The sequence below is a fragment of the Oryctolagus cuniculus genome, chromosome 16 (assembly GCF_051225735.1).
Source record: "Oryctolagus cuniculus isolate XC-2025 breed Fujian yellow rabbit chromosome 16, ASM5122573v1, whole genome shotgun sequence".
NCBI classification, from domain to species: Eukaryota; Metazoa; Chordata; class Mammalia; order Lagomorpha; family Leporidae; genus Oryctolagus; species Oryctolagus cuniculus.
In genome coordinates this window covers 24030035-24044964 of record NC_142882.1, presented here as the reverse complement: position 1 = coordinate 24044964, position 14930 = coordinate 24030035, and the positions used below count along the sequence as shown (strand labels likewise).

The 14930-nt window shown below is 55.0% G+C and overlaps 1 protein-coding gene across 1 annotated transcript; it reads left to right on the top strand.

The window, feature by feature from the left end:
* The first annotated feature begins 6423 nt into the window (after nt 1-6423).
* On the top strand, nt 6424-12716 carry PGLYRP2 (peptidoglycan recognition protein 2). The gene is made up of 5 exons (XM_002722806.6): nt 6424-6662; nt 8183-9109; nt 10348-10558; nt 11081-11378; nt 11663-12716. Exons 1-5 carry the CDS (start codon nt 6599-6601, stop codon nt 11753-11755), a joined length of 1593 nt encoding a protein of 530 aa, XP_002722852.4. The 5' UTR covers nt 6424-6598; the 3' UTR covers nt 11756-12716.
* Nucleotides 12717-14930: the final 2214 nt, after the last annotated feature.

The following is a 14930-nucleotide window of genomic DNA, read 5'->3' as shown; positions in this document are numbered from 1 at the left end:
ACCTGGCTGTTGCAGGTATTTGGGGAATGGACCAGTTGATGTAAGATATCTCTCTCTCTCTCTCTCGCTCTCGCTCTCGCTCTCGCTCTCACTCTCACTCTCGCTCTGTCTTTCATGCAGAAAATAAAATAAGGGGCTGGTGTCATGGCCTAAGGAGTAAAGTCTTAGCCTGCGATGTCGACAACCCATATGGGTGCTGATTCGAGTCTCGGCTGCTCCACTTCTGATCCAGCTGTCTGCTATGGCCTGGGATAGCAGTAGACATGGCCCAAGACCTTGGGCCCCTGCACCTGCCTGGGAGACCAGGAAGAAGTTCCTGGCTCCTGGCTTCAGATCAGTCCAGCTCTGGGCCATTGAAGCCATTTGGAGAGTGAACTAGTGGTTGGAAGACCTCTCTCTCTCTCTCTCTCTCTCTCTCTCTCTCTCTGCTTTTCAGATAAATACTATTTTCAATCAATGTCTATAGCTCTTTGCCTTGCATCATTCTCTTGCGTAGGGAAGCAGCTGGGAGCCTTTGGGTGCACTGCAAATCCTCCCTCGGGGGAGAGCCAGCGCTTTGCCTAACCACTTACCCCACACTCGTTCTTGGTCCCTGTGCACATGACCGAAGGCTGAGCACACCAAATCTCTGCAATACCCCGGAGTCCTCGGTTACAAAACTCCCTCCTCGTCAGCCCCAAGGATCAGGTGCCCCAGAGACGAGCTGTCACCTCCGCCCTTGTTCCACCAGAAGCATGCCCCCATGGTACAGGCTCCAGGCTGCGGGCTCAGCGGCTCCAGCTGGCTTTCCCCTTTGGCAAACTGGGCTCGAGCAATCCCTGGGCTGGCCAATGCTGGCTTTTGAATAATTTGGCTGCTGCTCCAGACTGGCTCAGGGCCCAGCCTTCAGGCCCAGCTGGCTGCTAGGGTTGGAGGGGCGGGTGCTGGGGGCCGGCAGACAAGCCCTGGGTTTGGACAGGTGCCGCAGCGGCAGAAATCATCCATGTAAGATGTGCGAGTCAGTCCAAAGAAAATTAAATAGATGAAGCCCCGTGGGCTGGACTGGATTCTGCTCAGGAGTTTGAGGACAGAAGGGATCCAGGTTGTCCCTGACCCCAGCTCCTCTCTCAGCCCCTACTAAGCACTGCCCTGAACCTCCTTTAACCTTCACAGTAACCCTGTGACCTCAGGACTACCCACCCATTTCAGAGACGGGCAAAATGAGGGCTCAAGAAGAAAGCCACCTGCCTGAGAGACGACGTGGCAGAGCAGGGGTTTGGTTTGGTTTGGTTTGTTCGTTCATTTTTCTGATGTGCAAGGCAGAGAGACAGAAGAGAGAAATAGGAGAAAGACAGACAGACAGGCTCACATACCGGGGTCCCTACCACCCAGGTGGAAGACCCAGCCTGAGTTCCCAGCTCCTGGCTTCAGTCTGGCCCAGCCTTGGTTTCTGTAGGCATTTGGGAAGTGAACAGCAAATGGGACATCTCTGTCTGTCTCTGAATCTGTCTCTCTGCTTTTCTCTATCTTTCTAATAAATGCACCAGCATCCTATACGGGCACCGGTTCGCATCCCGACTGCTCCACTTCAGTTCCAGCTCCCTGCTAATGCACCTGGGAAAGCAGTAGAAAATGGCCCAAGTGCTTAGGCCCTTGCACCATGTAGGAGACCTCTTAATAAGACCAAGTTTGAATAAGTAAGCACAGGTACATAAAATCTTAGCTCAGGGGGCCAAGTGCTGTGGCTGACACAGCAGGTTAAGCCACCTCTTGCTACACTGGCCTCTCATAGCAAAACACCAGCTCCAATCCCTACTGCTCTTATTTTTTTTTAAGATTTATTTATTTATTTATTTATTTGAGCGAGAGAGAGCAAGAGGTCTTTTATCTGCTGCTTCACTCCATAGATGGCCACAATGGCCAGAACTGTACCAATCAGAAGCCAGGAGCCAGGAGCTTCTTCTGGGTCTCCCACACAGCTGCAAGAGACCAAGCACTTGGGCCCTCTTCCACTGCTTTCCCAGGCCATAGCAGAGAGCTGAATCAGAAGTGGAGCAGCCGGGTCTCAAACCGGCATCCATAAGGGATGCCTGTATTGCAGGCGCAGCTTTACCCACTATGCCACAGTGCCGGCCCCCTGCTCTGCTTCTGATCCCAGCTAATGAGCCTAGGAAGGTCACAAATGATGGCCCAAGTATTTGGGCCCCTGCCACCCATGTAGGAGACCAGGACAGAGTTCTTATCTCCTGATGTCGGCCTGCACCAGCCGCAGCTGTTGTGGGCGTATGGGGAGTGAACCAACATATGGATGAGATATATATATTTATATATTATATATATATATATATCTCATATATATATATATATATATAACTCTACCTTTCAGATAAAATAAATAATCTTTAAGATCTGGGGCCTATGGCTGCACCTGCTGCTGCCAGTGTTTCCCCTGTTAGCGCCAGCCCCATGCCGTTGTTAGCAACTACTCACCCGAGACCACCTGTTTCTCTGCAGCCTGGAGGGGCCTGGACCCCTGCTGGCATGTGGGTCTCACGTGGGGAGGGGAAGGACTTCCCCCTGCCTCCTGGGTCCAGCCCAGAATGAATGTGGTGGGTTCCTGAAGGTGTGTGTGTGGTTGAAAGTCCAAACCCCAAACCAACCCCACATCCTCAATCTGACTGCCTGTGCTCACAGCCAGCCCTCTCTGCCATCCACGCTGAGCCTGTGCGAGGCCCTCCTGGTCCCTGCGAGGACACTCAGCATCTCACAGCACAGGCCTGGGGACAGAAGGAGGAACCCCGAGCCTGGGAGCCAGGAAGGGAAGTGAGGAGCGACGGATAACCCGGGGGGACTTCCTAGATGAGGGAGCCTGCCCCAGCAGACCCAAGCAGCCTGAGACGCACTTGAACACAACTCAGCCTCTGTCCCTCCTCCAAGATTTAAAAAAGAAGTTGGGGCAGCCCATGTGGCCGGCCCTGTGAACGCTGGGTGAGAAGTGGCTCTGAGGTCAGTCCGGGCAGGGCCTTTATGCCTCTGATTCTGATTTGGAAACCTCAGGGGTTAATGGAACAGCCCTTGGTTCTGGCTGTGTGACCTTGGGCAAGTTACCTAACCTCTCCAAAGCTGCCTCTCCCTTCTTTAAAGATTGGGCCAGGGCAAAGCCAGGAGCTAGGAGCTTCTTCCAGGTCTCCCACATGGGTGCAGCGGCCCAAGCACTTGGGCCATCTCTGCTGCTTTCCCAGACACATTAGCAGGGAGCTGGATTAAAAGTGGAGCAGACAGAACTCAGACCGGTGCCCATATGGGATGCTGGCGTAACAGATGGTGGCTTAACCCACTGTGCCACAGTGCCAGTACTGGCTGCTTTTTGCTTGTTTGTTTGTTTTTCAGATGAAATTTGTTCTTACCATTTGATGCAGCCAACATACTCCTTGGTATCGACACAACTGAGATGAAAAACTTAAATCCACACGAAGTCCTACACACTGTGGCTGGGATGATGGCACAGCGGGTTAAGCTGGACCTCGTGTGGCCTGTATCCCATATCAGAGCACTGGTTCCTGTCCCAGCTGCTCCATTTCCAACCCAACGCCCTGGTAATCCACCTGGGAAGGCAACAGATGATGGCCCAACTATCTGGGCTCCTGCCACCGCTGTAAGGAACCAGGCGGAGTCCTCGGCTCCTGGCTTTGGCCTGACCCAACCCTGGCTACCGCAGGCATCCGGGGAGCGAACCAGCGAATGGAAGAGATTTCTCTCTGCTTGGCTCTCTCTGCAGCTCTGCCCTTCAAATAACGAATCTTTTTTCAAAATTAAGTTTGGGGGCTGACACTGTGGCGTTGCAGGTAAAAGCCTCTGCCCGCAGTGCTGGCATCCCATATGGGCACCGGTTCCAGTCCCAGCTGCTCCACTTCCTAGCCGGCTCCCTGTTAATGTGCCTGGGAAAGCAGTAGAAGATGGTCCAAGTGCTTGGGCCCCCTGCACCCATGTGGGAGACCTGGAAGAGGCTCCTGGCTCCTGGCTTTGAATCGGCACAGCTCTGACCATTGGGGCCATTTGGGGAGTGAACCACTGGATGGAAGACCTCCCTCTCTCTCTCTCTCTCTTTCTCTTTCTCTCTTTCTCTCTGTAACTCTGCCTTTCAAATAAATAAATAAATCTTTAAAAAATTGAAATCATGCATAGTTTTCCATACTACATGTTTTCTATGAACTTTTTTAAAAAAAGATTTATTTATTTGAAAGGTAGAGTTACAGAGGGGGTGAGTCTTCCATCCATTGGCTCACTCCCCAAATGGCCACAACACCTGGAGCTGTGCCAATCCAAAGCCAGGAGCCAGGAGTTTCTTCAGGGTCTCCCACACGGGTGCAGGGGCCCAAGGGCTTGGGCCATCTTCCACTGCTTTCCCAGGTCACAGCAGAGAGCTGGATCAGAGGAGGAGCAGCCGGGACTCGAACCAGCACCTATATGGGATGCTGGCACTGCAGGTGGCAGTTTTTCCCACTATGCCACAGCGTTGGCTCCTCCATGAACTTCTTGTAAACTCCCCCACCCACGCACACATGCCTGATGTGGACGATGGACTCTGGGTGATAAGCATGTGTCAATATGGGTTCATTGACTGCTACAAACGTGCTGCACTGGTGCGTGGCGTTGATGGTGGAGGAGGCTGTGCAAGTGCAGATTACAGGAACTCTCTGTACGTTATGTCTGGTTTTTCCCGAACCTAAGATGGTGCTTCAGAAAAATCTTGGGGCCGATTCTGTGGCGTAGTGGGTAAAGCTACTGCCTGCAGTGCCGGCATCCCATGTGGGTACCGGTTCAAGTCCCATATGCTCCGCTCCCTGCTTGGAAAAGCAGCAGAAGATGGCCTAAATGTTTGAGTTCCTACCACCCACATGGGAGACCCAGATGAAGTTCCTGGGTCCTGGGCCCTTGCAGCCACTGGGGGAGTGAACCAGAGGATGGAAGATTTCTCTCTCTCTCTCTCTCTCTCTCTCTCTCTCTCTCTCTGTGTGTGTGTGTGTGTCTCTCTCTCTCTCTCCCTCTCCCTCTGTCTGTCTGTAACTCTGCCTCTCAAATGAATCTTAAAAAAAAAGGGGGGGGGGGGCTGGCGCCGTGGCTCACTAGGCTAATCCTCCGCCTAGTGGCGCCGGCGCACCGGGTTCTAGTCCCAGTCGGGGCGCCGGATTCTGTCCCGGTTGCCCCTCTTCCAGGCCAGCTCTCTGCTGTGGCCAGGGAGTGCAGTGGAGGATGGCCCAGGTGCTTGGGCCCTGCACCCCATGGGAGACCAGGAAAAGCACCTGGCTCCTGGCTCCTGCCATCGGATCAGCGCAGTGCGCCGGCCGCGGCGGCCATTGGAGGGTGAACCAACGGCAAAGGAAGACCTTTCTCTCTCTCTCTCTCTCTCTCACTGTCCACTCTGCCTGTCCAAAAAAAAAAAAAAAAAAAAAGGAACATCCGCCACTCTTGCCTCTGCCTCTGCCTCCCCTGGGGTGCGGCCCCCAGACACAGGGTCCCTCAGCACCCTACATCCTGAGTCCCTAACTGTGTGTCTGGGTTGCTGTGGAGGAGGGGTTGGAGCTGGGCCCCCAGGAAGAGGAGATCTCCCCTTTCCCATCTGAGCAGGTCCCAGTGATGGCTCCCAGGGGGATTCCCAGCTCTGGGCTCAGCCTGGGCTTTCCGAGGCCTGTACAGCGCCTGCCTGTCACTGAGTCTCCAGCCTGGTGGGTGCCTTTGGAAACTCCCTGGGCTGGTTTTGGGGTGGGAGGTCCATAAGGAAGTGATTCACAGGCTCAGCAGGTTACACACCTCGAGCCGCCCCCGCTGGCTCTGGGATAAAGGGGAAATTGACCCACACTCTGTGAAACGCGTTCACAGGCCCCGGGGCAGAGGAAGACGGAGGACCCTTGACTATCAGCCAAGCCAGGTGAGTCCAGGAGCCAACTCCTAGGACAAAGCTAGGCTCCCTAATACCCAGGCTGAACCCCCCCCGGGGGGGGGGGGCTTGGGATCATGGACTAGAATTAGGTAATGGGTGATATCTCCTGGCCCCTGCCCTCAGCCCCTGCACCCACCATCTGCTGAGACACAGAATGACAGCTCCTTCCCCCCCACCCTGTGCCTCCAGCCACAACACAGCCAGTCTTAACCAGCCCGGCAGGTGGGAAAATGAGAGTACTCTGCAGTGGTCAGCAGCAGCTATAGAGCTGTCACTGTTGGGAGAGAGCTGGATTTACTGGATGAGCCTCAGTTTACCTCTGTCGAGAATAGGCACATTGTTGGATTCTGAACCACCCCTCCTTCAGGCCCCTCCTAAGTTGAGCCTGGCTTACTGACCCTTGGTTTCAGCCTGAGAGGCACAGAACAGGATGGGAGAGCTGTTGAGCCCCAGATGACCTTGGCCTAGGGTACTCTGACCACCACCACCCCGCTGCCACTGCTGCTGCTGCTGCCTCCCGCCCACAGCTCTGCGAGGGGGTGACCGTGTCATTCACCGCTGGACTTTGAGAGGGCCAAAGACTCTGCTTGGTTCTCTGTGCCTGTCTCTGAACAGCACCTGCTAAGGTTCCCGGCTGAGACTGTCAGGGCACTGCCCCCAGGAAGCTGCGACCCCACAATGATGACCTGGGGTGTCTTCGGGATCCTGCTTGGATTGCTGTTGTGGCCGGAGCCAGGGAGAGGTGGGTCGGGTCGGGGTTGGGGGAAGGCAGAGGCCTGGAGCCGGGACTCTCCGCTCCCCTCTCTCTGGTCCTGTGTGAGGTGTGGCTGGAGATCTCAGGGGCCCCAGCTCTCAGTCTGGGGATACAGATGTTCCTAGCCCTGTGAAATCAGGTCAGGAATGGGTGGAAAGGACCTGGGACCTGGGACCTGGGACCTGGGACCTGGGAAGGAAGGCTTCCTGGAGGAGGAGGCACGGAGAGAGGACAGAAAGAATTGCATTTGGTAGAGAGGAAGAATGGAACTTTTTTTAAAAAAGATTTATTTATTTATTTGAAAGTCAGAGTTACACAGAGAGAGGAGAGGCAGAGAGAGAGAGAGAGAGAAAGAGAGAGAGAGAGGTCTTCCTTCCGATGGTTCACTCCCCAATTGGCCGCAAAGGCTGGAGCTGTGCCAATCTGAAGCCAGGAACGTCTTCTGGGTCTCCCATGCGGGTGCAGGGGCCCAAAGACTTGGACCATGTTTTACTGCTATCCCAGGCCATAGCAGAGAGCTGGCTGGGAAGTGGAGCAGCCAGGTCTCAAACCGGCACCCACATGGGATGCTGGCACTGCAGGCCAGGGCGTTAACCCGCTGTGCCACAGCGCCGACCGAAGGGGACATTTTTTATGCAGGGAAGAACAAGGTTATGGAGAAATTACAGAACAGGCTGTCTGGAGGAGAACTCAGATTCTGGACTGGGAGGGGATTAAAGCATCCTGGGTTCAAGTCCTGTCTCTGCCGTTTTCCCAGCTGTGTGGCCTTTGTGGGTAACTGAACCTCTCTGTGCTCCGGGTGGCTTAGCTATGAAAGGCAGCCGATAGGACCCAGCTTGCGGGGTTGTTGTGAAGATCACATGAGTTAAGTTACGTAAGCCACCCAGAGTGGAGCTTGGCACATGATACATATTGAATAAACATGATTCAACAACCCAACCACTACTCAGATGATCCTAGCCCTTCTGGGGCCCAGGTACAGCCACTGATACTTCCCCCCACAAGGCACAAGCCTGCCCCGCTCCTCCCCCTGGGGTTTCCTTTAAGACACTTTTCCCTGTAAAATCACCCACTTCTGCTCTGTCACCTAAACCTGTCCATCTTCCCCACCCCTTTAGTATCGGGGGACCCCTCTGCCATCTTCATCACTCACCACCCCACCACACCCTGGCTACCTTGTCTATCCCTGCACACACACACATACACACACACACACACACCAAAATCCAGCTCCACAAAGCAGCCAAAGGCACAGTCTTAGAATGCCAGCCTAGCTCTGGCCCTCTCCTGCTCGTAACCCCACTGTGTCTCCCCAGTGCTCACAGGTGGTCCAAACTCCTGGGCCAACACAGCCTGCCTCAGTTTCCCTGTCTGCCCAGGACAGTGCTCGGGACCCAGATCCTCAGAAAGAGAGCCGGGAGCGCCAGGAAAAGGCAGAATCGGCTGGGGAAGGTTTAGGAAGGCAGGAAGCTGCCCCTCTGGCCTCACACGTCCTCTCTTATCTGCAGCCTCTTTGCCCTTGAACATGGAATCTGTAATCCAGGCCCTGACCGAGCTGGAGCAGGAGGCACCAGCCACTGAGGCCAGACACACAGCCCCCGCATGGCTGTTGTCAGTGCAGGACGCTGGCCACCGCAACCCACTCCGTGGCTTCCTCCTGGAGGCACCAGAGTTCAAGGCTGCGGCGCGGGAGCCCCGCCCACTGAGCCCCGAGCTCCTAAGCTTCGTGGAGGAAGTTACCAGACATGATGTACGGAACGGGCAGGAATATGGGGTGGTGCTGGCCCCTGATGGCTCAACCGTGGCCGTGGAGCCTCTGCTGGTGGGGCTGGAGGCAGGGTTGCGGGGGCGCAGGGCTGTGAACTTGACCTTGGATAGCTACGCCGCTGCGTCCTGGGGTGCTGGAGCCAGCTTCCCAGCAGACCAAGCCGAGTCCCCCAATACTATGGACAGCCTCCTGGTGGCTACCCTGGCTGGAGACCTGGGCCTGACCTTCCTCCAAGACCCCCAAATCCCGAGCCAGCCAGGCCTGGGAACGGAGGGCTGCTGGGATGAGCTCTCTTTCCCAAGGAACTTCACGCTCCTGGACCCCAAGCCGTCAGCACTCACCATGGCCTTCCTCAATGGTGCCCTGGACGGGATCCTCCTCGGAGACTACCTGAGCCGGAACCCTGAGCCCCGGCTACCCCTCAGCGACCTGCTGGGCCAGTACTATGGAGCTGGGGTTGCGGGAGACCCGGGACTCCGCAGCAACTTCCGACGGCAGAATGGGGCCACTCTGGCTTTGGCCCCTACCCTGGCACGGCAGGTGTTGGGGGCCCTTGTCCTGCTACAGGCCCTGGAGCCAGCCCACCCCCAGCTGCAGAATATGAGCCAAGAACAGCTGGCCCAGGTGGCTACCCACGCCACCAAGGAGTTCACTGAGGCCTTCCTGGGTGAGATGGCCCCCACCCTCTCTGACCCTCTTCCTCCCCACTCTTTGTGATCAAGAAAGCCCAGGACTAGGTGGGGTGGTGGGGGGGGGGGTGCACACAGAAGGCACAACCAGGTATCTGGTTGGGAGGCAGAGACAGCTGCACAGGCGAGCCAGTGCTGTGGCGGAGCTTTGAAGGATGAGCAGGAGTTCATCTGATTAATTTTTTGATAATTTTTTAAGATTTATTTTAATTTTTAAGGCTGAGAGAGAGAGAGAAATCCTCCATCTGCTGATTTACTCCCCAGATGGCCCCAACAGCCACAGGCTAGGCCAGGCCAAACCCAGGAGCCAGGAGTTTCATCCGGGTCTCCCAAGTGGGTGGCAGAGGCCCAAGCACTTGGGGGCATCCTCTACTGCTTTTTCCAGGCACATTAGCAGGCAGTTGGAACAGAAGCGGAGCAGCCGGGACTCGAACTGGTGCCCATATGGGATGCTGGCACTGCGGTGGCGGCTTTACCTACTATGACACATCTGCCCCTGATTTTTTTTTTTTTTTAATGTGAGGAAGCGGATGTTCCCAATAACAGTCTCAGCCTCTGCTAAAGCAGAGTTGAAGTGCAAGGTCAGAGCGTCTTCAGGGAAGTTGCTTCACTTCTCTGGACCTCACGACATCTCAGCCACCTCTTGGGTTTGCTGAATCTCAACGGAGATTCCCCATCCTATAAAAAAATTTACTTATGTATTTGAAATGACAGAGATCTTCCATTCACTGGTTCACTCTCCAAATGGTTGCAACAGCGTAGGTTTGGGAGCCAGGAGCTCCATCCAGAGCTCCCACGTGGGTGGCAGGGGCTCAGGTATTTGGGCCATCCTCCGCTGTTTCCCCAGGTGCAGGGAGCTGGATGGGAAGTGAAGGAGCTGTTGGCCACGGGATCGCAGGCTCCCGGGGGAGGGGCTATGCCACAGTCTTATTTCCTCAGTGTGGCTGTTCTGTCCCAACGCTCAGGGCGGGGCCAGCTGGAGAGACCGCAGAGCCTTGAAATCTGCTCTCAAAGTCTTGGGCTTTATCCTGAAGCTATTGCAGCAAAGCTAAGGATGGTGTTCGATTTTAGTCCAGCTGTCCCCCAACGGGGGCCAGGGTGCGGTGACACCAGACCCCTCGTCCCAAACCTGGGAGGAGGCTGGAGGGATGGTGCCGACCCGCGCTGTCACGGGGAAACGCTTGCTGACCCCAGCCCTGCACGCCCTGGCCCTTAGGATGCCCCGCCATCCACCCGCGCTGCCGCTGGGGCGCAGCGCCCTACCGGGGCCATCCGAAGCCACTGCAGCTGCCGCTGGGGTTCTTGTACGTGCATCACACGTACGTGCCGGCGCCAGCCTGCACCGACTTCGCGCACTGCGCCGCCGACATGCGCTCCATGCAACGTTTCCACCAGGACACGCGTGGCTGGGACGACATAGGCTACAGGTGGGCGAGGCCGGGCCTGGAGCAGGGGCGGGGCGGAGGAGCTCGGGTGGGAGGCTGAGGGGGCGGAGCCTTTGCGAGGGGGTGTGGCTTGACAGGGGAAGAGTTTGCTAAGCGTGGGACTAAGTTGGAGAGGGTCTATTCTCGGGCCGGGGCCTTATGGAGGACTAGAAATAGCTGAACCGTGGAAATCTGTTTTTTTTTTTTAATTTTATTTATATAACGAGACCAGATTTCATAGGCACAATTCTAAGAAGATAACCAAGGGTAGGACCCCTGAGGGCGGAGATGGAAGTAGGGCAGAGGCGGGGTTTGGGGGAGGGGCAGAGCCTATGAGAGGGTTGGGACTGGGGCAGGACATGCTAGACTTGAGAAAAAGTGGCGAGAGGGGCGCGACGCAGGGGGCATACCAGGAGAGGTCAATGCAGTCGGGTGTCCCCCGGGACTTGGGGGGTCCCAAGGCTCCTGGCCAAAGGAGAAGGTGCCCCCCGGACGCCTACCTCTCTCGCTCCCCTCCCTGCGCAGTTTCGTGGTGGGCTCGGACGGCTACGTGTACGAGGGCCGCGGCTGGCACTGGGTGGGCGCACACACGCTCGGCCACAACTCCCGCGGCTTCGGCGTGGCCTTCGTGGGCAACTACACGGCAGCGCTGCCCACCGAGGCCGCGCAGCGCGCCCTGCGAGACCAGCTCCCCGCCTGCGCGCTACGCGCCGGTCTCCTGCGGGCCGACTACGCGCTGCTCGGCCACCGCCAGCTCGTGTCCACCGACTGCCCGGGAGACGCGCTCTTCGGCCTACTGCGCACCTGGCCACGCTTCGCCGCCGTGAGTCTGAGGCCCCCGACCCCCGCCTGTCACCCCCTTCTGCCAACACAACCTCCACCCAGCCATGGCCTCGCCCTGTCCCGGCCCCCCAGCCTCGACCGCTTAAGCACCTCTCAGTCACACCTGGACTATCTCAGGCTCCCTGCCTCCTCCTGCCACGCGCCTGCTCTGCCCACACCAGCCTGCAGTGGGCGCTCTGGCTCTGGGTCCCTATCCCACCTCCAGGAGGGCAAACCCAGCCACCCACAACCCCAGGCCTCACACACTCCCTTGCCTTTTTCTAGACTGTGAGGAGGAGAACGGCCAGGAGGAGCTCTCGCAGACGGAACAGAGCCCACCCCTCAAGGAGCATCCCCCCCACCGCAGACCTCCAATAAAGAGACCCTGGAGAGAAAGCACCTGTTCCTGCTTCCTCTGTGTTTGCACCTGTCGTCTTGCTGGAGTTTGCCCAGAGCAGACCTGCGATGAGAATTCCAGGACAGGGGCTGCAGCATGGCACATAAGACCCAGCTGTATCCATAAGACACCTGCATCCAGTATCAGCACTTGGGTTCAAATCCCAGCTCTGCTTTCTAGTCCAGCTTCCTGCTGTCGGTCATCCTGGGAGGCAGCAGATGATGGCTCGAGTTCTTGGGTTGCCACCACCCATGTAGATAACCTGGATTGGATTCTGGGCTCCAGGCTTTGGTTTAGCCCAGCTCCAGTTGTTGTGGGCATTTGAAGAGTGAACCAGGTAGATGGGATCTCTCTCTCTCTCTCTCTCTCTGCCTCTGTCTTTGTCTTTGTCTTTCAAAAAATGCGAATCAATAGGTTAGAAAAAAATTCAAGATAATTCTACTTTGGTGCAAAAATGGTTTGAAATGTATGTATATAAGAAGTCTCTGGGCTGGTGCTGTGGCATAGTAGGCTATGCAGAGCCGGCATTCCATATGGGCGCCAGTCCAAGTCCTGGCTGCTCCACTTCTGATCCACCTCCCTGACAATTCACCTGAGAAAGCAGTGGAAGATGGCCCAAGTCCTCGGGCCCCTGCATCCACTTGGGAAACCTGGAAGAAGCTCCTGGCCCCTGGCTTTGGATCAGCCCCACTCAAGCCATTGCAGCCATTTGGGGAGTGAACCAGTGGGTGGAAGACCTCTCTCTTTCTGTGTCTCTCCCTCTCTCTGTCTGTAACTCTACCCCCCAAGCAAATAAATAACATCTTTTTAAAAAACAATGAAGTCTTCAGAAAGTTCATGGAAAAGTGTATTATGGAAAAATTATCCATATATTTCAAAATTTGGGGCACCAAAATAAACTTATTATTTAATTCTATTTTTCACAAACTTTTTAAAGGCCAGAGTTACAGAGAGAGAGAAAGAGAGAAACACAGAGAGGAGCTCTTCCATCCACTGGTTCACTATCCAAATGGCCACAATGACCAGCACCGGGCCAGGCTGAAGCGAGGAGCTTTATCCAGGTCTCCCACATAGGTGGCAGGGGCCCAAGTACTTGGGATCATCTTCTGCTATTTTCCCAGGCCATGAGCAGGGAGCTGGATGGGAAGTGGAGCAGCTGAGACACAAACCAGTGCCCATATGAGATGCTGGTGCTGCAGGTGGCAGCTTTACCCACCATGCCATAATGCTGGCTGCTTCCACAAACTTATTAAAAAGATTGATCAGGGCCAGCACTGTAGTGTAGCAGGTAAAGCTGCTGCCCACCGTGCCAGCATCGCATATGGGCACCAGTTCAAGTCCCAGCTGCTCCACTTCCGATCTAGCCCTCTGATGGCCTGGAAAAGCAGTAAAGATGGCCTGGGTGCTTGGGCCCCTGTACCCACATGAGAAACCCAGAAGAAACTCCTGGCTCCTGGCTTTGGATCGCCCCAGCTCCAGCCATTGTGGACATTTGGGGAGTGAACCAGCGAATGGAAGACCACCACCCCACCCCCGCCTCTGCCTCTCTGTAACTCTGCCTTTGAAATAAATAAACAAATACTTTTTTCAAAAAAAGAGAAATTGATTGATTGATTGGAAAGGCAGCATGAGAGAGAGAGAGAGATCTTCCATCCACTGATTGACTGTCTAAATGGTCGAAGCAGCCAGGGCTGGTCCAGGCTGAAACCAGGAGCCAGGAATACCATCTGGGTCTCCTGCATGGGTGGCAGGGATCCGGGTCCCTGGGCCATCATCTGCCACACTCCTAAGCACATTAGCAGGGAGCTGGACTGGAAGCAGAGTAGCCGGGACTTGACCCCAGACACTCCAGTTTGGGATGCAGGGGTTCCAAGCAGTGGCTTAACGTGCTGTGACACAGTGCTGGCCCCTTCACAAACTCTTCGAAGTGCACTTGTGTGTGCAAAGACACCCCCCACTCCTTAGCTTGCCTTTTTTTTTTTTTTGAAGATTCTTTTTTTTATCTGAAAGTCATAGTTACACAGAAAGAGAAGTAGAGGCAGAGAGAGGTCTTCCATCTGCTGGTTCACTCCCCAGTTGGCTGAAACAGTCAGAGCTGCACCAATCCAAAGCCAGGAGCCAGGAGCTTCCTCCAGGTCCCCCACATGGGTGCAGGACTTGGGCTATCTTCCACCGCTTTCCCAGGCCACAGAAGAGAGCTGGATCAGAAGTGGAGCAACCGGGTCTCAAACCGGCGCCCACATGGGATGCTGGCACTGCAGGCAGCAGCTTTGCCTGCTATGCCACAGCACCGTCCCCCTCAGCTTGCTTTGATCATTCCACCTTGTATGCATATATCATATGACATCACAACCCACAGACATATTCAATTACAATCTGATAGTCAAAAATAATAAAACAGGGGCTGGCATTGTGGTGTAGGGAGTAAAGCCACTGCCTACGACACCAGCATCCCAAACGGGGCATCGGTTTGAGTCCCAGCTGCTCCACTTCCCATCCAGCTCCCTGCTAATGCACCTGGAAAAGTGGTGGAAGGTGCTTGAGGCTCTGCCACCCATGTGGGAGACGCAAAGAAATCTTCTGGCTTCAGCCTGGCCCAGCCCTGGCTGTTGCAGCCATCTGGGGCATGAACCAACAGATGGAAGATCTCTCTCTCTCTCTCTCTCTCTCTCTCTCTCTTTCTCAACTCTGACTTTCAAATAAATGAATCAATCTTTATATAAAAGATTTTTAAAAAATAAAAGCAAGAAATAAAGACCTCCTACTCAGAATAGACTGCAAAGTTTACAAGACCCAGTGCAAAAGAAAAATGCAGGGTTCCTTGCTTTAAAAATGCAATAATTTCAGGAAAGCAGCAGAGTGGATCCTTCTGATCCTAGGGTCCTTTGGGATTACACAGGCCACACACCCATGCAGTCTACCCTCTACATCCCATGGATTCTTGGCAACCCTGCCTTTGCAAAAACTATTTCCTCTACCTGGTATACACCTCCTGTTTATACGTCAGTGTAAATGTCACCTCCTCAGGAAAGCCCTCTCTGATTTTTCCAGCTCCAAGAGCAGCAGTCCTGCTCAACATCTACTCCAATCTATTTCCTTCCAAGTAATCTTTTATTTATTTACTTGAAAGGCAATTACAGAGAGAGAGAGAGAGAG

Coding starts and splice junctions, on each gene's coding strand:
- PGLYRP2 (XM_002722806.6), top strand. CDS start 6,599: ATGATGACCTGGGGTGTCTTCGGGATCCTGCTTGGATTGCTGTTGTGG. Junction 9,110..10,347: donor GTTCACTGAGGCCTTCCTGG/GTGAGATGGCCC, acceptor CCTGGCCCTTAG/GATGCCCCGCCATCCACCCG. Junction 11,379..11,662: donor CCTGGCCACGCTTCGCCGCC/GTGAGTCTGAGG, acceptor GCCTTTTTCTAG/ACTGTGAGGAGGAGAACGGC.